The sequence below is a fragment of the Neovison vison genome, chromosome 13, assembly GCF_020171115.1.
Source record: "Neovison vison isolate M4711 chromosome 13, ASM_NN_V1, whole genome shotgun sequence".
In the NCBI taxonomy this organism is placed as follows: domain Eukaryota; kingdom Metazoa; phylum Chordata; class Mammalia; order Carnivora; family Mustelidae; genus Neogale; species Neogale vison.
The window spans coordinates 128,882,393-128,906,943 of NC_058103.1; the positions used below are offsets into that span (position 1 = coordinate 128,882,393).

The window sequence follows — 24,551 nt, forward strand, 5'->3', positions numbered from 1 at the left end:
CCTTCGGCTCGGGTCATGAATCAGGGTCCTGGGATCGAGTCCCACAACGGGCTCTCTGCTCAGCAGGGAGCCTGCTTCCCCCTCTCTCTCTCTGCTTGCCTCTCTGCCTACTTGTATCTCTCTCTGTAAATAAATAAATAAAATCTTAAAAAAAAAAAAAAAAAAGAAAAAGGCATAGAGATTTCCCATATACTTCCCACCCCAACACATGCATAGCCTCACCCATGATCAATTATTCACTGTTTCTTTTGGGGTTTTTTGCATTTTGGGGTTTTTTTTTGTTTTTGGCATGTGAATGTCTACTTGTTCCAAAACCATTTGTTGAAAAAGCTACCTTTGCTTCATTGTATTGCTTTGGCTCCCTTCTCAAAGATTAATTAACTATACTTATGCAGGTCTATTTCTCAGCTATTTTGTTCCAATGATCTATTTGTCTATACTTTAGTCAATGCCATGCCCTTTTTTTTATATAAAGATTTTATTTATTTGACAAATAGACATCACAAGTAGGCAGAGAGGCAGGCAGAGAGAGAGGGGGAAGCAGGCTCCCCACTGAGCAGAGAGCCCGATGCAGGGCTCGATCCCAGGATCCTGGGACCATGACCTGAGCTGAAGGCATGATCACTGGGCTACCCAGGTGCCCCAATGCCATGCTTTCTTGATTATTACAGCTTTATATATATTTTTTAATTTTATTTATTTATTTTAGAGAGAGAGAGAGATCACAAGTAGGCAGAGAGGCAGGCAGAGATAAAGGGGGAAGAAGGCTCCTGCTGAGCAGAAAGCCCGATGTGGGGCTTGATCCCAGGACCCTGAGATCATGACTCGAGCCGAAGGCAGAGGCTTTAGCCCACTGAGCCACGCAGGCACCCCACTACAGCTTTATATTAAGTCTTGAAGTTGGGTAGTGTCAGTCCTCAACCTGACCTTCTCCTTCAATACTGTGTTAGCTATTCTAGGTCTTTTGTCTTTCCACATAAAATTTAGAATCAGTTTGTCTTGTATTAAATCTATAGATCAAGATAGAAAGAAATTAGTGTTCAGTTTTCCTACTCATGAACATAGAATATCTCTCAATTTATTAGTTCTCCTTCGATCTCATTCATCAGTTTTGTAATTTTCCTCATAAAGGACTTATACTTACTTTGTTAGAATTAAACCTATGTATCTCACTTTTTTAATACTAATGTAAACGGTATTTTGTTTTTATTTCAAAATCCACTTCTTAGTTGCTGGTATATAGGAACTAAGGTATACACCAAGTGACTTTGGTACATTAATTAGCGTTGTATCCTGCAAGTCTGCTATAATCATTTATTACCTCTTTTTTTTGTTAATCCTTTTAGATTTTCTACATAAACATTCATGTCATCTGTGAACAAAGATAGTTTTGTTTCTTCCTTCTCTATCTGTATACCTTTAATATCCTTTCGCGGTTTTGTTGCATTAGCTAGAACTTCCAGTATGATTTTGAAAAGAAACAGTGAGATGAGACATCTTCCCCTTGTACTTTATCTTAGTGGGAAAGCTTCAAGTTTCTCACCACTAAGTATGACATTAGCTGTAGGATTTTTATAGATATTCTTTATCAAGTTCATGAAGTTCTCTCCATTCCTAGTTTGCTGAAAGTTTTTATCATGAACAGGTACTGGACTTAACCGAAAGCTTTTCTGCAGCTATTAATATGCTCATGTGATTTTTCTTCTTACTCTCTCAATTCTATGGATTACATTAATTGGTTTTTGAATGTCGAACTAGCCAGCATTGCATATGTAGAATAAATTCAATTTGGTGGTGATGTTTAATTCTTTCTATACATTGTTGAATTTAATTTGCTAATATTTTGTTGAAGATTTTTGCATCTATATTCATGAGAGATGTTGGTCTGTAATTTTCTTTTCTAGTAATACTTTTGTCTGGCTTTGGTATTAGGGTAATGCTGGCCTTGCAGAATGAATTAAGAAGTATTCCTTTTGCTTCTATTCTCCGAAAGATATTATAGAGAACTGGTATTAATTTCTTCCTGAAATTTTTGATAGAATTCACCACTAAACCCATCTGGGCATCGTGCTTTCTGTTTTGGAAAGTTATTAATTATTGACTTAATTTCTTTAAGAGATGTAAGCCTATTCAATTGGTCTATTTCTTCTTATATGAATTTTGGCAAATTGTGTCTTTTAAAAATGGTTCATTTCATCAAAGTTACCAAATTTGCGGGCATAGAGTTGTTCTTAGTATTCCTTTATCGCCTCTACAATGTTAACAGGATCTGTAGTAATGTTTTCTCTTTCATTTCTGATATTAGTAATTTGTGCCATGTTTTCCTTTTTTCTTAGCCTAAAGTATACTTTTATATTTATATTTTATATAATATATATTTTATATAATATATTATATATTATATAAAATATATATTATATAAAGTATACTTTTATATTTTATATTTTTCTTAGCCTAAAGTATACTTTTAAAAGTATATTAATCTTTTCAAAGAACCAGCTTTTGGTTTCCTTGAACTTCTCTATTGATTTTCTGTTTTCAATTTCACTGATTTCTTCTCTAATTCTCATTATTTCTTTACTTCTTATTTTGGATTCAATTTGCTCTCCGACATCTAGTTACCTAAGGCGGAAACTTAGACTATTGATATTTTTTTTAACATCTATAACCATACATGATCACAAATTTTTTTTCCGGTGATGAGAGCTTTTAAGATCTGTTCTCTTGGCAACTTTCAAATATACAGTAAGGTGTTAATAGCTACAGTCACCATTCTATATATTATATCTGCAGGACTTATTTCACAACTGGGAATTTGTACTTTCTGACCACCTTCACCCACTTTACCCACCCCCTGCAATCCCCAACTCTGGCAACCACCAATCTATTCCCAGCATCTATGAGTTTGGTGGGGGTTTGGGGGGAGTTTGGGTTTTTTTTTTTTTATTTCACATACAAGTAGACTTATACAGTGTTTATCTGTCTCTATCTGACCTATTTTTTTAGCATAATGCCCTCAAGGTCCATCCATGTTAACACAAAAGCATTACCATCTTTTCTATGGCTGAATAATATTCCATCATATGTATATACTACATTTTCTTTATCTACTCATCTATCAATGGGACACTTAGGTTGTTTCCTTCCATATCTTGGTTACTGTGAATAATGCTGCAACAAACAGGAGGATGCCAATACCTTTCTGAGTTCGCATATTTACATGCTTCAGATAAACACCCAGGAGTGGAATTCAGAATCATCTGGTAGTTCTCTTTTTAATTTTTTGTGAAGCCTCCTTACTGTTTTCTACAGTTGCTATACCAATTCACATTTCCATCAACATTGCACAACAGTTTCTTTTTCTCCACATCTTCACCAACACTTTGTCTTTTTGATAATAGCCATTCAAATAGGTTTGAAGTGTTCTCTCACCTGTAGTTTTGATGTGCATTTCTCTGAAGATTAATGATGTTGAGCACCTTTTTCATGTACCTGCTAGCCATCTAGAACTCATCTTTGGAAAAATGTCTACGCAGATCCTCTTCCTAATTTTTAATAAAATTGGCTATGGGGTAGGTTTTTGTTTTGCCACTGAATTTTAAGAGTTCTTTATATATTTTGGATGTTAATCCCTTATCAGATATATGATTTATAAATATTTTCTCCCATTCTATGTTCTATAGGTTGCTTTTACATTTTGGTGGTTTGTTTTCATTGTTGTAGTTGTTGTTGTTGTTTTGAGAGAGGAGGGATGCAGAGAGAGAGGAAGAGAGAGAATCTTAAGCAGGCTCCATGCCCAGTGTAGAGCCCAGTGGGGGCTCAATCTCACAAGCCTGAGATCATGACCTAAGCCAATATCAAGATTCAAATGCTTAACCAACTGAGCCATCCAGGCTTTACATTTTATTTATGGTTTTCTTTCCTGTACACAAAGATTACTTACTTTAGATTTTTCTTCTTTTCTAACATATGCTTTCAATGTTATTAATTTCCTTCTAAGCACTACTTTCACTGCATCCCACAAATTTTGGTAAGTTGTTCTCATTTTCATTTAGTTCAAAATATTTTAAAATTTCTCTTAAGATTTTGGTTTGACCATGTGTTATTTGGAAGTTTGTTTTTTAATCTCCACATATTTGGGGATTTTCCAAGTATCTTTCTGATACAATTTTTAGTTTAATTCCCTTATAGTCTGAAACCAGACATTGTTTGATCTCTCTTCTTTTAAATATGTTAACATGTGCTTTATAGCCCAGGTTGTGGGCTATCTTCACTAACAAAGCTTTTAAAACAAAATCTTTTTCTCCACAGCAAAATGATACAAGTATATTTTTTCCTATTTAAATAGTATTAAAGCATTGTATTTTTGCTTAAAAGTAAATCTAACATTACCAACACAAGAGATGTTTTCAAAAATGTCAACATCAAAAGTAATTCAGCTACAAAACTCTACCAGAGTAAGGAGAACAATTTTATCTTGAGCTTATCATACGCTGACATAAGTGATGACCAAAATGACTGTACCATCAATCATTTAAATGCTTTCATATTAACATATTTCATCTCTGTATCTAATAAGTGTAGCTGAGGAAGCAGATTTCCTTTACTAAGTGAAAAAAATGTATGAACAAGAAGGCTAACAAAATTCAATCACAGCTCCATAACATACAACCAACTGTATTACCCTACAACTTATCTCAGAAACTTAGAAAATGACAAATACTATAATATCTTCTTGGTATTAATATGTTTTAAAGATTTTACGATTTTTTTTTTTTTTTTTAGAGAAAAGGAGAAAGCACATGCATGTGCAAGCAGGGAGAGGCAGAGAGAGGAAGAGAGGGAATCTCAAAGAGACTCCTTGTCAAGCACAGAGCCCAATGTGGGGGCTCCAATCTCATGACCCTGAGATCACGACCTGAACCAAAACCAAGAGTCAGACACTTAACTAACCCAGGTACCCCAAGGTATTAATATATTTTAAAATAATGATGATGGTGAAAGAAACAAGCAAGTCCCATGTAAAAGTCTCAATTCCAAATTCCCTTGACAAAAAAGCAAAAACATAAACAAAGTAGAATCTAGTTCAGGGATTCAACAAACTCCGTCCCTCATGCAAATAAGGTCAAGGGCTGTTTTTATGAATGAAGTTGTACTACAACACAGCCAGGCCCAATGTGTTTAAATTTATATATTATCTATGGATTCTTTTGGGCTACAACACCAGAAACAGTAGTTGAGACATACAATGTATGATACTCAAACCTAAAATATTTACCATTTACTCCTTTAAAAAACAGTCTGGCCACCCCGTTTAGCACTACAGGCTACCTGATACACCTATCACCAACCTGTCCCATACTTAAGAAGGCATCTTCAAAGTACACCTACATGCCTTGGCTCCCATTCTATCTGGAATGCATCCTGGCTGCCCTTGAAACCAAACAAGCAGGATTTACCCATCATAAGTTCAAATGAGACCCCTCCACACACCAATCTTTTTTTTATTTTTTTTAAGATTTTATTTATTTATTCGACAGACAGAGATCAGAAGTAGGCAAAGAGACAGGCAGAAAGAGGAGGGGTGAGGGAAGCAGGCTCCCTGTTGAGCAGAGAGCCCGATGCGGGGCTCGATCCCAGGACCCTGGGATCATGACCCGAGCCGAAGGCAGAGGCTTTAACCCACTGAGCCACCCAGGCGCCCCCTCCACACACCAATCTTATCTCCTACTATGCTCCCACAGCACCATGCGTATCTATCATCTTAGCCATACCTCCAGTATAACTACTTGTAACCTCACCGATAGAAGTTAACTTCACTAAGGCTAGCTTACTTAATGATGAAAAGATGCCTGCCACAAAAAGGACTTACCAATATTAGTATAATTGAATGAGTTTCAAATGAAATCTGGTGAGAATAATTCTACACCATTTTTTAAAATATATTTTATTCAGGAGAGACAGAGAGAGAGAGGTAGAGGCAGAGGGAGAAGCAGGCTTCCTGCAGAGCAGGGAGCCCGATGTGGGACTTAATCGCAGGACTCTGGGATCATGACCTGAGCCAAAGGCAGACACTAAACGGACTGAGCCACTGACATGCCCTACACCATTTTTTAATAGAGATAAACTACTTTCCATTATTATTCATACCTACGAAAATGTGGGTAAAAGCCTTCTAATGTAAATCATTCATGAAATATTAGGTTAAAAAAAAAAAGAAAAACCTGAAAACTTTAAAAGATTACTAAAGAAAAAGCTTCAAAGAGTTTTAAAAGTTTACATTTTGCACTCACCTTGCAAGCCTTCCAAGAGTTTGGGATAACGAACATGTTCTTCTGTTCCATGCCCAAGTCTCTGGTTGTCACCTTTTCCCCATGAATAAACTTGGCCATCTTTCGTCAGAGCTATAGAAAATTGACTTCCACATCGAACCTTCACGACATCCAAATCCTGAAGCTTTTCAATAAGCTTCGGTGTTTTGCAGCCATCACTACCACCTCTGCCCAATTTCCCATAGTCACCATCTCCCCAAGACCACACTTGACCTAAAAAAAACACAAATATATTTCAGTAAAAGTAACTGTATATCTTAATGCAACTTTTAAATGGCTGAAAATACTCAATATAACCCATAACAAACCTAGACCACTAATATATTTAGTTAACACTACACAGGTGACTTCTACCAAATGAAATCTAGTTGATACTTCAGGTTGATACAGAAGCAATTAAGAAAAGGATAGCTGGGTTTTCTTTTTGTTTTAGTTAAAAGAATAACAAACTCCTGACCCTTACTAGTTTGGGCTCAACGAGTGGGTTCAGTTCAAGCTAGTAGTGAAAACAGAACAAAAACTCCACTGCCTCCATAAAATACCTTAACTTGGCCCACCACAAAAAGTTACAGCTCCTTGACCACTGTCTCCCAGGTCTGCCCCACACACTGTTCCTGTTATGCTCACCACAAGTTAACTGCATGACAGCATTTATTTCCAATAACATTTGTTAGCATAATCTAGTTAAATATTACATAAAGGGATAAAACAAATTACAGAAGTGTGGTTATATTCTTTCAACTCTGATAACTAAGCTAAAAACTCTGCAAAAATGTAATAAATGTGAATTACTAAAAAAACTGCTAAAAATTGTAAAGTAAGAAAAAAGAAATTCTATTTTAAATAATCTAAACTAAAGATCAACAAACTTTTTTGTTAAAGTTCAGATGGTAAATATTTTTTTAGGCTTTGTGGGCAATGTGATCTCTGTCACAAGTATCCAAGCGTTCCACTGTCAAAGGAAAGCAGCCACAGACAATTAGTAAGCAAGGTGGCATTCCAATACAAATCTATTTGCAAAAAGAGCCAATCCCTAATCTAAAATTGTAGATTATACACTAGTGGGTGGTCATTTTGACATAAACACACCAATGCTCAATGCAACAAACCCACACACAAACATCAGAGAATGTGCATACACTTTTATGTCTTGCAAAATGCCTGTTGTTCACATAGCTCAGCTGGCAATTCCCACTTCCTCCAATGTTTTCAATGACCCTGTCACCCCAGAACCAGATCTCACAGGTCAGGATGCTTCTACTATATCAATAATACAGTAATGCAAATACAAAATACAGTAATGTAGCAGGGACCTTTCCCTAAATGTCCAAACACCAATGTGAGGTAAACAGCATGCATAGTTACCAATCACAACGACTTAGTCAAAACTTCACACAGCTTTATTTACATAGCAGTTTCACACGAAGAATTCAAGAACAATAATAAGGCTTATTTAAGGAAAGACCTTCTGGTTAAGAGGTTTATAAAATCTACCAATCACTCAACATGGAGATTTAAAAACAGTAAGATGTCAAATTGAAAGCTTCATGTCAGAAGAAGAGAACTTCAAGATGACTGATAAGACCATCTTTTCTCATAGAACTGCCCTATGACCCAGCAATTGCACTACTGGGAATTTACCCTAAAGATACAAACGTAGTGATCCAAAGGGGCACGTGCACCCGAATGTTTATAGCAGCAATGTCCACAATAGCCAAACTATGGAAAGAACCTAGATGTCCATCAACAGATGAATGGATCAAGAAGATGTGGTATATATACACAATGGAATACTATGCAGCCATCAAAAGAAACGAAATCCTGCCATTTACGACAACATGGATGGAACTAGAGCGTATCATGCTTAGCGAAATAAGTCAAGCAGAGAAAGACAACTATCATATGTTCTCCCTGATATGAGGAAGTGGTGATGCAACATGGGGGCTTAAGTGGGTAGGAGAAGAATCCATGAAACAAGATGGGATAGGGAGGGAGACAAACCATAAGTGACTCTTAATCTCACGAAACAAACTGTGGGTTGCTGGGGGGAGGGGGGTTGGTAGAAGAGGGGTAGGGTTATGGACATTGGGGAGGGTATGTGCTTTTGGGTAAATTGGAAGGGGAGATGAACCATGAGAGACTATGGACTCTGAAAAACAATCTGAGGGGTTTGAAGTGGCGGGGGGGTGGGAGGTTGGGGTACCAGGTGGTGGGTATTATAGAGGGCACAGCTTGCATGGAGCACTGGGTGTGGTGAAAAAATAATGAATACTGTTTTTCTGAAAATAAATAAATTGGAAAAAAAAAAAAGACCATCTTTTCTCAAACACTTACAATAGCAGAAGATGCCTCTATGTCTATCCTTTTAGGCGAGGAGTCCTATGTGGGTATGAAAATGCTCAAAATATCCTTTCTCCTCTCACTAAAGAAATCCCCAGGGAGGGGAGTTAAGATGGTGGAGGAGTAGCGGACCCTAAGTTTGTCTGGTCCCTGGAATTCAGCTAGATAGTTATCAAATCATTCTGAACACCTGTGAAAAGAGGAAATCTGAGAAAAGAAATGCTACAATTCTACAAATAGAAAAGCAACCACTTTTTGGAAGGTAGGCGGTGCGGAGACTTGGTATCCAGGATGATATATTTGAGAAAGCTGCAGAGAGGAAGGAGCCTACTTAAGAAGGCTACTGCAAAGTATTAAAAGCAGTAGGATACAAAATTGGAAATTTTAGGAGTCTGCTACAATGGGGGACATCCCTGGATTAAAGGCACTCAGATGGCAAAGCAGATTGGAATCCCAGGTGGGACAGCATAGTCTCAGGATCCCCGGGGCCACAAGAAGAATGGGAGTAGCTGAGTGTGACAGAGTTCCAAGGCAGCGGAGTGGGGAAGCAGAATGAAAACAACAAGTCTAGATGCCAGCTTTCTGCTGTGTGTTGCTGTAAACTGTAAACAGTAAACTATGAACTACTGCATAGTCACACAACCACGCTCTGGACAGGGTCTCGGCAAAAGGCAGAAGCTCAGCAAGACATCCCACAAACTTCCAGGAGGAACAGCATGGGACCAAGTCTCAAAAGTCCATAAAAGTTTGTGGAGACCGGAAACTTCAGCACATACCTGAGATAAAAACACTCCGTCATAGGCTGAGTGAACAGAGTTTGGACAGAAACCAGGGAGACAGAGTCACTGACAGCTTTTCTGTGAGGGTTCACTGAAGAGGAGAGGTACAAACTTTCAGCTCTAGGGATAAAGATTCGGGCACCATGATTTTCATCCAGCCATCAGTGCTGAAAGCGTTCAAGGAGCAAAACAGGGTCACACAGTGCAATCAGAGCCACTTAAACAAAGCGCAATCAGAGCTACTTAAACAGAGCCCAGCACCCTGGCAAGGGAGGCGCAATTTCACCAGGACAAGAGAACCTGAGTATCGGTGCAAAAGGCCCTTCTACCAAATGACCAGCAGGAAAAACTGAATAGCACCACGTCTACAGATTAGATAGAGAACTGCAAAACTTTGGTTCTTAGGGAAAAGAGTATATAGCATTGGTGGGGGTTTTTCAGTTCTTTCATCTTCCAGCTTTATTTTCATTCAGTTATTTTATTTTTTCAATTCTTTTATTCTTTCTCAATTTTTATTTTTTTTTATTGTTAGTCACCATAGAGTACATCATTAATTTTTGATGCAGTGTTCCATGATCGTTATTTGTGTATAACACCCAGTGCTGTGCCCTCCTTAATACCCACCACAAGATTAACCCATCCCTTCATTCCCTCCCCCTGAAACTCTCAGATTGTTTCCCAGAGTCCAAAGTCTCTCATGGTTCGTCTCCCTCTCTGATTCCCCCCCTGGAGTTTTTCTTCCCCTAATGTCCTCTGTGATATTCCTTATGTTCCACATATAAGTGAAACTATATGCTAATTGTCTTTCTCTACTTATTTCACTTAGCATAATCTCCTCCAGTTCCATCCATGTCAATCAAATGGCGGGTATTCATCCTTTATGATGACTGAGTAATATTCCATTGTATATATCAACCACATCTTCTTTAACTACTACCCTTTAACAGATGAATGAATAATTTTTATATATATACTATATATATAGTATATATATATTTTTTTTTGTTTACTTTCATTGTATTTTATTTTTCTATATATATACAATTATCTTTCTTCACTATTTTGGGATATAGTTTCCTTTTTTTTAATTAACATATAATGTATTATTTGCCCCAGGGGTACAGGTCTGTGGATCATCAGGCTTACACATTTCACAGCATTCACCATTATCACATACCCTCCCCAATGTGCATAACCCAACCACCCTCTCCCTACCCCCCTACCCCCAGCAACCCTCAGTTTGTTTTGTGAGATTAAGAGTCTCTTACAGTTTGTCTCCCTCCTGATCTCATCTTGTTTCATTTTTTTTCTTCCCTACCCTCCAAACCCCCCGTCCTGCCTCTCAAATTCCTCATATCAGAGATCATATGATAATTGTCTTTCTCTGATTGACTTATTTCACTCAGTATAATACCCTCTATTTTCACCCACGTCATTACAAATGGCAAGATTTCATTTCTTTTGATGGTTGCATGATATTCCATTGTAGGATATAGTTTCTTTTTTTTTTTTAATTGGATATAGTTTCTTTTAACAAACAGACCAAAACACACCCAAGATCTAGTTTATTGTTTTGTTTTGTTTTACTTCTTGTTTGATTTTTTTCTTATTTTGCTTTGTTTTTGTTTCTTCTGGTTTGTTTTGTTTTTTCCTTTGTTATTTTTGTCTATTCTCTCATCTTCTTCTATTTTTTCCTCAACATAACAATAAGATGGAGAAACTCACACCAAAAGAAAGAACAGGAGGTAATACTCACTGCCAGGGATTTTATCAATAACAGATATAAATAAGATGTCTGAACTAGAATTTAAAACAATGATTATAAAGATACTGGTATGGGCTTGAAAAAAATCAAAGAAGACAACAGAGAATCCCTTACTGTATAAATAGAAGAGTAAAATCTACTCAGGCCAAAATTTAAAATGCTATTACTCAGATGCAGTCACAATTGGAGGCTCAAACAGCAAAGATAAAGTAGGCAAAAGAGTGAGTCACTGATTCATAAGAAAAATCATGTAAAATAAGGAACCTGAGGTGGGGGGTGGGGGGAAACTACAGGATCATGAAGGATGACTTCAAGAACTCAAATACCATAAAGCAAAATAATATCCAGATAATGGGGGCAGTCCCAGAAGATAGGGGGAGGGGAGATGAGCAGAAAAATTCATTTGAACAAATTAGAGCTAAGTACTAATTTGGGGAAGGAAATGGGCACTCAAGTCCAGAATGCCCAGAAAACCCCTTCAAGATCAATAAAAACAGGTAAATACCTTGACATATTAACAGTGATGCTTGCAAATTTCAGAGATGAAGAGAAAATCCTGAAAGCAGCTCAGGACAAGAGGTCCTGAACATACAAAGGCAGACACAAAAAGCTGAGAGCAGGGGCGCCTGGGTGGCTCAGTCGGTTAAGTGACTGCCTTCAGCTCAGGTCATGATCCCGGAGTCCTGGGATCGAGTCCTGCACCGGGCTCCCAACTCCATGGGAAATCTGCTTCTCTTCTCACCTTCTCCTTGCTCATGCTCTCTCACTGTCACTCTCTCAAATAAATAAAATTTTTTTAAAAAAGCTGAGAGCAGACCTGTCCACAGAGGCCAGGCAGGCTGGAAAGGACTGACATAATATATTCAACATGCATGCTAAATGGGAAAAATATGCAGCCAAGAATACTTTATCCAGCAGGGCTCTCATTCAGAATAGAAAGAGAGAGAAAGAGATACCAGGACAAAGAGAAACTAAAGGAATTTGTGAACACTAAACCAGCTCCACAAGAGATATTAAAGGGGATTCTTGAGCAAAGAGAGAACCCAAAAGTAACAAAGGCCAGAAAGGAACAGAAACAATATACAGAAACAGCGACTTCATAGGTAATACAAAGGCACTAAATTCATATCCTTCAATAATTACTCTGGGGCGCCTGGGTGGCTCAGTGGGTTGAGCCACTGCCTTCGGCTCGGGTCATGATCTCAGGGTCCTGGGATCGAGTCCCGCATCGGGCTCTCTGCTCAGCAGGGAGCCTGCTTCCTCCTCTCTCTCTCTCTGCCTGCCTCTCTGCCTACTTGTGATCTCTCTCTGTCAAATAAATAAATAAAATCTTAAAAAAAAAAAAATTACTCTGAATATTAAAAAAGACTAACTGCTCCAATCAAAAAATAGAAGGTAACAGAATGGATTAAAAAAAAAAAAGACCCATCAATATGCTGTCTATAAGAGATTCATCTTAGACCCAAAGACACATTCAAATTGAAAGTGAGAGGTTGGAGAATCATTTATCATGCTAATGAACATCAAAAGAAAGCTGGAGTAGCCATCCTTATACCACACAAACTAGATTTTAAACCGAAGACTATAATAAGAGATGAGGAAGGACAATGAGTCATAATAAAAGGGTCTATCCAACAAGAAGATCTGACAGTTGTAAATATTTATGCCCCTACATTGGGAGCAGGCAAAGATATAAGCCAATTAATAACAAAATTAAAGAAACACTTTCATGATAATAATAATACAATAAAAGTAAGGGACTTTAACTCCCCCACTCACAGAGAGGAAAGATCATCTAAGTAGATCAATAAGGAAACAAGAGCTTTGAATGACACACTGGACCAGAGGGACTTAACAGAAATATTCAGAGGATTTCATCCTAAAGCAACAGAATACACATTCCTCTCAAGAGCACATGGAACATTCTCCAGAATAGATCACATACTGCATCACAAATTGGGTCTCAACTAGAACCAAAAGACTGAGATTATACCACGCATATTTTCAAACCACATGCTTTAAAACTTGAACTCAATCACAAGGTAAGATTTAGAAGGAACACAGATACACAGAGGTTAAGAGCAACCTACTAAAGAATGAATGGGACAACCAGGAAACTAAAGAACAATTAAAAAATACATTGAAGCAAATGAAAATGAAAACACAATAGTTCACATATTCTGGGATGCAGCAAAGGCAGTCCTAAGAGGAAAGGATATAGCAAAACAGGTCTTTCTCAAGAAACAAGATAAGTCTTATACACACAATCTAACTTTAGCCTAAAGGAGCTGGAAAAAGAACAGCAAATGAAATAAATCCAGCAGGAGGAAAAAAATAATAAGACCAGAGCAGAAATCAATGAAATATAAGTCAAGAACAGTAGAAGAGATCAACGAAACTAAGTGCTGGTTTTTTGAAAGAATTAGTAAGATCGATAAACCCCTGGCGAGCCTTATCAATAAGAAAAGAGAAAAGACCCAAATAAATAAAATCATAAATGAAAGAGGAGAGATCACAACCAACACCGAAAACATACAATTGTAAAAGCATATCACGGGCAAATACATGCCGACAAATTTGGCGATCTGGAAGAAACGGATGCACTCCTAAACATGAAAACTACCAAAACTGAAACAGGAAGAAATAGAAAACCTGAACACACCTGTAACCAGGAAAGAAACCCAAGCAGCAATCAAAAATCTCCCAACAAGGAAGAGTCCAAGTCCAGGTGGCCTCACAGGGGATTCTACCAATCATTTAAGAAAGATTAATACCTATTCTTCTGAAGCTGAAGAAAACAGAAATGGAAGGAAAACTTCTAAACTCATTCTATGAGGCCAGTATTACCTTGATCTCAAAACCAAAGACCCCTCCAAAAAGGAGAATTACGAACCAAGATCCTTGATGAATAGGGATGCAAAAATTCTCATCAAGATACTAGCTAATAGGATTCAACAATACATCAAAAGGATATTCACCACAACCAAGTGGGATTTATTCCTGGGCTGCAAGGGAGGTTCAACATCCACAAATAAATCAATTTGATATACCACATCAACAAAAAAAAGGACAAGAATCATGCGATCCTCTCAACTGATGCAGAAAAAGTATTTGACAAAAATATATCATCCTTTCTTGATAAAAACTCTCTGCAATGTAGGAATAGAGGGAACAAACCTCAGTATCATAAAAGCCATCTATGAAAAGGCCACAGAGAATACCATTCTCAATGGGGAAAAACTGACAGGGATGTTCACTCTCACCACTTCTGTTCAACACAGTACTGGAAGTCTAGCCACAACAATCAGACAACAGAAAGAAATAAAAGGCATCCAAATCAGCAATGAAGTCAAACTCTTACTCTTCACAGATGACATGATACTCTATGTAGAAAACACAAAAGACTCTACCCAAAAATTGCCAGAACTTATACAGGAATTCAGCAGAGAGTAGCAGGATATAAAACCAATGTACAGAAGTCAGTTGCTTTTCTATGCACTAACAATGAAGGAGAAGAAAAAGAAATCAAGGAATCAATCCCACAATTGCACCAAAAACCCTAAGATCCCTAGGAATAAGCCTAACCAGAGGTAAAGTATCTGTATGCTGAAAACTATAGAATATTCATAAAAGAAACTGCGGAAGACACAAAGAAATGGAAAAACATTCCATGCTCATGGATTGGAAGAACAAAATATTATGAAAATACCCATGCTAGCTGAAAGCAATCTACACATTTAATGCCATCCCTATCAAAATACTATCATCAGCATTTTTCACAGACCTGGAACAAACAATCCTAAACCTTATATGGAACCTAAAAAGACCCCAAATAAGCCAAAGGAATGTTGAAAAAGAAGACCAAAGCTGGTGGCATCACAAATCCAGACTTCAAGCTGAATTACAAAGCTATAATCATAAAAACAGTATGGCACAAAAACAGACACATAGATCAGCTGAACAGAACAGAAAACCAAGAACTGGACCCTTAACTTTATAGTCAACTAATCTCTGACAAAGCAGGAAAGGTTAACAAAGGAAAAAGGCAGTCTCTTCAACAACTGGTGTTGGGAAAATTAGCCACAGGCAGGAGAATGAAACTGGACCACTGTCTTAAACCACACACAAAAATAAACTCAAAATGAATGAAAGACCTAAATGTGAGACCCATCAAAATTGTAGAGGAGAACATAGGCAGCAACATTTTTTACCTCAGTCTCAGCAAATTCTTGCTAGACACATGTACAAAGGCAAGGGAAACAAAAGCAAGAATTAACTATTGAGACTTCATCAGGATAAAAAGCTTTTGCACAGCAAAGTAAACAGTCGACAAAACTAAAAGGCAACCTACAGAAAGGGAGAAGATATTTGCAAATGACATATTAGATAAAAGGCTGGTATCCAAAATCTGTAACTTATCAAACCAATACCCAAAGAACAAATAATCCAATCAAGAAATGGGTAGAAGAAGTGAACAGACATTTCTCCAAAGAAGACATACAAATGGCCAATAGATGCATGTAAAAAACACTTAACATCACTTGGTATCAGGGAAATACTGATCAAAACCATAATAAGAACCACCTCATACCAGTCAGAATGGCTAAAATTAACAACTCAGGAAACAACAGATGTTGGTGAAAATACGGAGAAAGGGGAACAGTTTTACACTATTGGTGGGAATGCGAACTGTGCAGCCACTCTGGAAAACATACTGGAGGTTCCTCAAAAAGTTAAAAGTACAGCTACGCTACAATCCAGCAATCACACTACTAGGTATTTATTCAGAGGATACATAGTCACTGGAAGGGGCACATGCACCCCAATGTTTATAGCAGCAACGTCCACAATAGCCAAACTATGGAAAGAGCCCATATGTCTATCAAGAGATGAATGGATAAAGAAGATGTGGTGTATACATATGCAATAGAATTATTACTCCACCATCAAAAAGAATGAAATCTTGCCATTTGCAAAGATGTTGCAAGATGGAACTTGAGGATATTATGCTAAGCAAAATAAGTCAGTCAGAGATGAACAAATACTGGATTATTTCACTCATACATGGAATTTAAGAAACAAAACAGATGAACATAGCAAAGGGAAGAAAAAATAAGAGGAAATCAGAGATGGAGACAAACCATAAAAGACTCTTAACTATAGGAAACAAACTAAAGTTTGTTGGAGGGGAGGTGGGTGGGGGAATGGAGTAATTGGTGATGGGCATTAAGGAGGGTACTGGATGGGCGCCTGGGTGGCTCAGTGGGTTAAGCCGCTGCCTTCGGCTCAGGTCATGATCTCAGGGTCCTGGGATCGAGTCCCGCATCGGGCTCTCTGCTCAGCAGGGAGCCTGCTTCCCTTCCTCTCTCTCTGCCTGCCTCTCTGCCTACTTGTGATCTCTCTCTGTCAAATAAATAAATAAAATCTTTTTAAAAAAAAAAAAAAAAAGGAGGGTACTAGATGTAATGAGCTCTGGGTGTTATATGCAACTGATGAATCACAAAGTTCAATCTCTGAAATGAGTAAATAAATAAATATTAAAAAAAAAAAAAAAAAGTAATCCCCAGAAGTCAGTCAGTTCCCAATCTGATATTCAACTTCTGCAGCAGGGCAGAGAGAGAAGTTCCCCAGCTGATTGTGACAAACCCCCACAATACTAACAAATAAACAGTTTTAAAATTCAGTAAGATTCTAACCAACAAAACTAGTAAATGTACCCTCAAAAGAAAAGCAAAATGAGTATAATCTCAGTAATAAACACAAATATAAAAGTGAAATTAAAAATAAGCCAACAATGTAACATCATACTAGAATCCACACAGACTAAGCAGGACTTACCACAGCAAATCAAAGGTAGCTGAACATTAGGAAATATAATAAGAATAACCAGAAACAATTCAGAATGTCAATTATTTCACTGTAACTCTCATTTTTTTATTAAAAAATAAAATGCAAAATGGGAAGGATACAGCTGTTAACTAGTTCTCTGAGTGTGGGCAACAGATGTTTAAAGTCCTGTAATTTCTTGGAGTGCCTGGGTGGCTCAGTCAATAAGCATCTGCCTTCAGCTCAGCTCATGATCCCAGCGTCCTGGGATCGAACCCCAAATGGGGTTCCCCACTCTGTGGGAAGCGTGCTTCTCCCTCTCCCACTCCCCATGCTTGTGTTCCCTCTCTCACTATGTCTTTCTCTGTCAAATAAATAAATAAAATCTTAAAAAAAAAAGTCCTGCAACTTCTTAACCTCTGCCATAGACCCAGAGGTGCACATCACTTAAAGATGGACAAAAGGGCAGCCATGGAGTGAACTCTACTTCAACGCTCACTCCCTTAAGGAAAGCGGCACTCCCCATCCTAAAGACCAGCCCAGGCAGCATATGCCTTGCATACCATTCTCCGTCACCGCCAGGGTTTGAGCATCCCCGCTCCCGCATGCCACATCAATGACCTTCAATCCTTTAAGCCCAGCTACCAGCATTGGGATGGCTTCATCTTCACTGGAGCCTTCAAACAGATAGGACAATTGTTACTGCAAAATCCACAAGAGAGGTAACCTCCCACTGCAAGCTTGAGCTGGCTCAAGGCAAATGTACCGTGGCCTAGTCGGCCGTAGTTCCCTCGGCCCCAGGTATACAGTTCCCCCTCGGCAGTGATAGCCGCACTATATGTGCTTCCACATGCGATATGCACCACATGCTTCCCAGCCTGTTTTCCAGAGAAAGCAGATATCACCTTAGGCTCTTCCAAAGGCCTGCGGAGAGAAAGGAAACAAATGTGAATGTCCTTCTACACATGCCCTATTGGTGTTAGCAAAGAAAATAACTATCAGGGTTCCAAGACAGTTTGTCCTTCCAGGCACCTTATGAAATAATTAAGAAACACAGAATTCAAACACCCAACACTTCCATGATTAAATGTTTACTGGGCACCTAATGCCAAGCATGGCATCCAGCAGGAATATCAAAACAGGTTTGTTAAAGACTCATACAATCAAGTCTCGAGCAGCTTTGTTCATAGTGGTCCAAAACAGTGACCCATCCATAGACCACTCAGCAACAGGAACAAAGCAACTACTGACATATCTAACAACTTGGCTGAAGCTCAGGAACTCTGCTAAGTAACAGAGCCAGGAACAAAATACCACATAGTGAGAGAAGGCAGATCAGGAACTGGAAGTAGAGAGCAGGGGTTGATTGCAAAGGGGTCCAAAGAAAGTAGCAGGGGCATCAGAAATGTTTTCTCAGTTGTGGTGGTTCCCCAACTGTGTGCATTTGCTGAAACTCATCAAATTTTACTCAAAACAAATGGACTGTAAACCTCATACTGACAGTTAAAATTCATACATTTGTTAAAAAAAATGAGGAAGGAATGAAGGAACAAGGCTTACTAATCACATTCCAATCTATATTTTATAAATGAAAAGTAGGAGGCAGTAAGGATTAATTAGATTGAAGTCTTAGTAGTTGGCTCTTCACTTTCAGAACTAGCAAAATGCCACATATTTATAATCCAGAATATGTGTACTGTGATTGGCAACACGCAACTCTACCCTCTCCAAAGACATGGTTTACTAGCTTTGTGAACCACTATTCTGCAAAATAAATAAATGCACCTGTTTATAAATATAAATAAAATAATACAAATATTAATAAATGCATGGGCACACATAGGCACAGGGAGTGCTGAACAACCCCAATCTGATACTTCTCCCTCCTGATCAGCTCAAGTTTCAATCCTCCAAAGTTTCCTTCCAACTCCTACCATCTTCACTGATCTCTTTTTCTTCCCTCAATTTCTCGAACAATGGACAAATAATTTAATTTAGCATCTAGCACTTAATCTCAACTGAGTATTATATTGTTACTAGTTTTTTGTAGTTTAGTACAAATTACAAATAACATAAAAGAAGCAAAAAACTAAGGTCTCCAGTTTGTATCTCCATCCTTTCAAGTTCTATGTGTCCCACACATCTAACCCCCTTTAAGAGTCTGAGAATAGGGGCACCTGGGTGGTTCAAGGCGTTAAGCCTCTGCCTTCGGCTTAGGCCATGATCTCAGGGTCCTGAGATAGAGCCCCTCATCTGGCTCTCTGCTCATCAGGGAGCCTGATTCCCCTTCACTCTCTTACTGCCTCTCTGCCTACTTGTGATCTCTGTCAAATAAATAAATAAAATATTTTTTAAAAAATAAGTAAATAAAAATAAAAAAGAGCCTGAGAATAACAATTCTAAATTCTACAATTTCCATTCCTCTGTTTCTCACAATCATTTTATCACATTTGTCTGAATCCCTTACAGCACTACCAAGTTTGGAATATTTCTCCTGAATATTAATACACAATACACATTGCTCAGCTTTTTTCACAGTCTGAGAGTCTACCCAGGGATATCCACTTCCATACCACCATAGTGATAAGGGGCTCAGACTCCTCTCAACTCTGCTGTTCATGCCTCTTTCCCCCTTGAAGTAGGGATGCATCTTCAATTTTAATCTAAGGCCAAAGTTTTTCTCTACCAGGCTCCCCACTCAAGTCAGCAACGTATTAAATGGTTCCCACCACTCTGTGGCAGCTGTGGGAACTCTCCATTTTTACAACCCTGCACTTAGAACAACCATTTTGTTTTATTCCTGGTCTCTCACAATAATCAAAAGCTCCCACAAAATAGGACACTAAGAAATTAGTGAGTTTTGTACCTATGAAAATGGAATGGCTTAAGGAAAGGAGGACCTTATCTGACAGAGAAGTGTTTGTGAATGAAGAAAAAAGTAGTATGGGATTTGCCTTAGGAAACTCCACAGTGTGGGGTGTTGATATGTGCAGTTAAAACGGGAATAGCAAAAGCTGGAAGCCATGAATCTGGGAGAGAAGAACAGGATGGCCAACTGATGTCATCCTCTGTGCTCTGGGCAGAACTCCCATAGCGTAACTCAGGGGCTGACATATCTTGACAGCCTTTCCACCCTAGCCCTACATGTTCGAGCAGCTGGAAAACAACAAGCCACAATTTTCTTTTCCATCCTATTTTGAATACAGCAATTCAAAGGGAAAGCAAGTCAATTATAAGAATCAACCATACGTACACAGTATCCCCATGGCCCAGTCGTCCACCATCCCCACAACCCCAGGAGTACACTTCTCCCGTCGCTGCCAGAGCCAAGTAGTGGTGACCATCAGAATGGGCAGCGATCTTTACAATGTTTCTGGAGGCAAGACCCTGGACCAGCTGTGGGGCCTAAAAGGGTAAAAATGGGAAGAAAATTACTAAGCAGTCCAAGGACAATGAAAACAGCATGACTCTTCTCAGTTATGCATCTCATTTTAACAAAGTCTCCTCAAACTAAAAAACATGAGCTTCTAGAGGCTGCCATCCAATCATCCAGATGCCTTGCCTACTACCAACAGAAGAGCAGGCAGCCTCCAAGTGCTCTGTGACATGATTAGGCTACCTCCACAGAAGTGAAATTCACAACTCAAGGTAAACAGCACCTTCCTTTAACAGGAACATGCTCTATCCCCAGAAGGCCCAATTCCCTCATTTGTTACTATCTGGACCCCAAAGTATACTGAGTTTACACATGGAAAATTAATTTACAAATGGGAATCATGATGGGCAATGCATGTTACTGTAAAGAGCTCCTGATCTTTAACAACTAAGAAATTCTTCCCCAAATGATCTTAATTATTTAAGATTATTAAGTACAACTAGTAAAACACAATGAAAAGATGTTTCTTTTTTTTTTTTTTTTAAAGATTTTATTTATTTATTTGAGAGAGAGACAGTGAGAGAGAGCATGAGCGAGGAGAAGATCAGAGAGCGAAGCAGACTCCCCATGGAGCTGGGAGCCTGATGCAGGACTCGATCCCGGGACTCCGGGATCATGACCTGAGCCGAAGGCAGTCATCCAACCAACTGAGCCACCCAGGCGTCCCTGAAAAGATGTTTCTAAATCTTCAGAAATCAAAATGACTTACAGACTAGAATTCTGTAGCACCTGTAAGAGAAAAGTGCCCACAAAGGGAAGTGATCTAGGCCCCAGAACACCCACCAGCGTGTCACTGTTGTAGGCCTGAGTGTACACACGGCCATTCCTGGACAAGATCAGGAAGCGCTTCTCTGCACAGGCAATCTGCGTGACCCCCAAGTTGGCAAGTCCTTCACACTGAATTGGACCAATCACATTGGCATAGTATTTCCATCCTATTAACCCCCATCCTATGACTTCTTGCAATGATCCCTGTAAGATAACAAGATAAGGAAACATTTTCTTATAGTGGCAAAAATACTTCTTTCTTCACGACGAAACCAGAGAGGGAGCCAACCATAAGAGACTCTTAATCTCAGGAAACAAACTGAGGGTTGCTGGAGGGGAGTGGAGTAGGAAGAATGGGGTGGCTGAGTGATAAACATTGGAGAGGGTATATGCTATAGTGAGTACTGTGAATTGTGTAAGACTGACGATTCACAAACCTATACCCCTGAAACAAATAATACATTATATGTTAATAAAAAAAAGTTATATTGCACTTTATAAAAGCAAAAGCAATGAAAACTTCAGGTATCTACATAAAGTGTTTTGAGAAACTAAGAACAAAACAAAAGAGTATTTCTTTCTTACTTCAAAACAAAGAAAAATTTATGCTAAGAGTAACACTGAGGTATCATAGAATAAAAATAAAAAATAAAAATAAAGCTGATCTAAAACATCAAAATAAGTTATAACATTCCATATTACCTCATTTAACAGGTAAGATGATGAAGAAACTGAACAGGCTATTCTTCCACAGCATTTCATTTTAACAGAAACCACTAAAAAGTAATATAAGTAGAACTTAAACATACTTTTAAATGCTTGGACTGTATCAGGTTACCATTTTTGTCATAACAGGAAGAAACCTGAAAGCCTAAGCACGAGGCTGAGAAACAAGTAATCCTAATGTTGGGTGTGGGTGAGAAGGATCAAGTTGTATGTGAGCAGTTTTGTGATAATCAGCTAATGTGTCCACCCACATCAAGTACATCACCACTGGTGTATGCATATGTGCAAACAGAACAAATGTACAAGGCTAATCATTGCAGCAGTATTTGAGCAGCAAACTTCTGGCAACACAGTGTCCACCAAAAAAATCATGATAGATCCATACATAGAATACTGAGTTGCTTTAAAATAAACAAAGAAGTTCTATTTATTAATAGATAATGCTCCTCAGTATATACTGTGTAGTGAAAAAAACAAGCTACGACAGGCTACCACTATTGCTAATACCAGAGATATTAAAAGGATATGTAAGAGACAAGTGAAAAGCAGCAGGTGCAAAACCAGGCAGACGAGGGGACAGGAAAAAGAATCTAACAGTGTCCTTGCACTTAATTTTGACTTTTGAATCATGTGAATATACTTATTTGGGAAAAAAAAAAAAAAAAAGACTCTGAAATCATATATAAATCATCTTAAAAATAAAAAGTTAGACCTGGATACAAATCCAGGATTATTCTTCGTGATCCTGGCAAAATTCACTGCCACTACAAATGGAAATCTTCTCGTCAATATAATGGGACAGTACTGTGATAAACAGATGTAACTATGTATGTGAAGTCCTCAGGGGGCCTACATTGGCAGGCTCTTCACACATATAGATTAGTGCTACCACTGCTCTGAGTAGCATCAAGACAGTCCATGGTCTAAGCTCCTAGTGTACAAAAAAGGCACTGGAACCTCCCTGAGGAAGGCAGGAAGTCATGTGGTTGTTTGGCTAAAGGAGAGCTCTATGGGGACACATCCCCTGACAGTAAAACCTGGGACAGTGGATTGGGTCCTACACCCTTGTGCACCTCAGCTTGCTCATCACTCACTCTGACCACTGACAACACTTTAAACTGTATACATGTTTAAAAGCTGTAACCAGCTCCACCCCCAATACCAGAAAAAGTCTCCATATTGGCACAGGGTGAGAATCTAGGAGTGCTACTAACTGTAGAACACACAAAGAACAAACACTGGTTTCTCACATACCTTATGAGATGTCGGTGAGCTACACAGAGGCGGCATACAGGGAGTAGCGAGGCGGTCTAAATGGGCCATGACAACAACTGCAGTTTGTCTTAAGTCAATGGCAAGCTCATTGTCTTGTGGAAGAGTAAGGTACCTCAGGAAACTCTCGTTGGGGCTCAAAGGACCAGACAAAAGCTGGGAAGAAAAGTAAGTAGACTTCGTGAGAATTGTGGAAAAATTAAAGTAACACAATTAGCCCTTAACCACTCTTTATATTTTGGTAGCCACAGTTATGCATTATCTGTAAATCTACTCCTTTTGGCCATTAAATGAGAAGTGTTAATGATGCAGTGACTCTACATATCCACATGTTTACACACTTGCTACATAACTACACAGAGCAGTGCCTGCATATTTATACATGCATACTCCACACAGGTCAATGACATGGCCCAGTCACCCTGCAAACTCACCCCTCCAACAGCCCTCAGAATACACAGCAAGCTTCTTAGGAACACAGCAATGCACCTCAAACTGGCTTTGCAAACTGAAAACCAAACCACTTGTTTAAACTTAAATGCCACCTACCCTGGAGAAAACCTAATGCTACCTGCACATTAAGTAACAAATTTCATTCTTCTAAAGGCAGAATAAACTTACTCCCATTAAAGACTACCAAGTGATAGAAAAATTAATTTTAATGGAAAGGCTGCCTTTCCAGGAAAGACCTACAAGATCAAACTTGTACCTCTAAATAGAAACAACACCAGGAATTCAGACCCAGGAACTAAGCAGGCCCTCCTCTGCCACCAGTCTCACTGTTCTAGGACTAAACACAGTGATGACTTAGGTGACATGCTCCACACAGCGCTCTACATATAGGAAGGGCCAACAAAGTAAGTCACTATTTTTAATGCTCTTTTTCTAATATATACTTAAAAGTGTGTGTGTCAGGGGCACCTACTGAGTAGCTCAGTTAAATGTCCAAATCTTGATTTCAGCTCAAGTCATGATCTCAGAGTTGTGAGATCGAGCCCCCCAACTGGGCTCTGCGCTCAGTGGGGAGTCTGCTTGAGACTCTCTCCTTCTCTCTCTCTGCCCTCCCCCTGGGCATGCACATTTTCTCTCATTAATAAAGAAATAAATCTTAAAAAGAAAAAAAAGTGTGCATCTCAGATTTCGTTCTGTGCTGAAGTGCAGCTGGCACTTACTGATCTGAGGTCTTCTCCATAAATGGCATATGGAGGAACATGGAGGAAGATGTACCGGACTTCACTAAGCAGGGTCAAAACAAATAAACATTAACCACTAGGCAACTACATGACCTCACAGTAAAGCACATCCTC

At 38.6% G+C, this 24,551-nt stretch overlaps 1 protein-coding gene across 5 annotated transcripts in view; it reads right to left on the minus strand.

Annotated features, from left to right (window-relative positions):
• HERC2 (HECT and RLD domain containing E3 ubiquitin protein ligase 2) overlaps positions 1 to 24,551 on the minus strand; it is a 250,796-nt gene that overhangs the window by 163,222 nt on the left and 63,023 nt on the right. For all 5 annotated transcript variants that reach the window (XM_044232144.1, XM_044232143.1, XM_044232140.1 and 2 more), the window contains exons 10-15: positions 23,227 to 23,400; positions 21,262 to 21,450; positions 20,296 to 20,447; positions 17,809 to 17,966; positions 17,606 to 17,719; positions 6,294 to 6,545 (exon numbers count right to left, since the gene is read on the minus strand). In XM_044232144.1, coding sequence (XP_044088079.1) covers positions 6,294 to 6,545; positions 17,606 to 17,719; positions 17,809 to 17,966; positions 20,296 to 20,447; positions 21,262 to 21,450; positions 23,227 to 23,400 — 1,039 coding nt within the window. The remainder of the gene's footprint in view (positions 1 to 6,293; positions 6,546 to 17,605; positions 17,720 to 17,808; positions 17,967 to 20,295; positions 20,448 to 21,261; positions 21,451 to 23,226; positions 23,401 to 24,551) is intronic.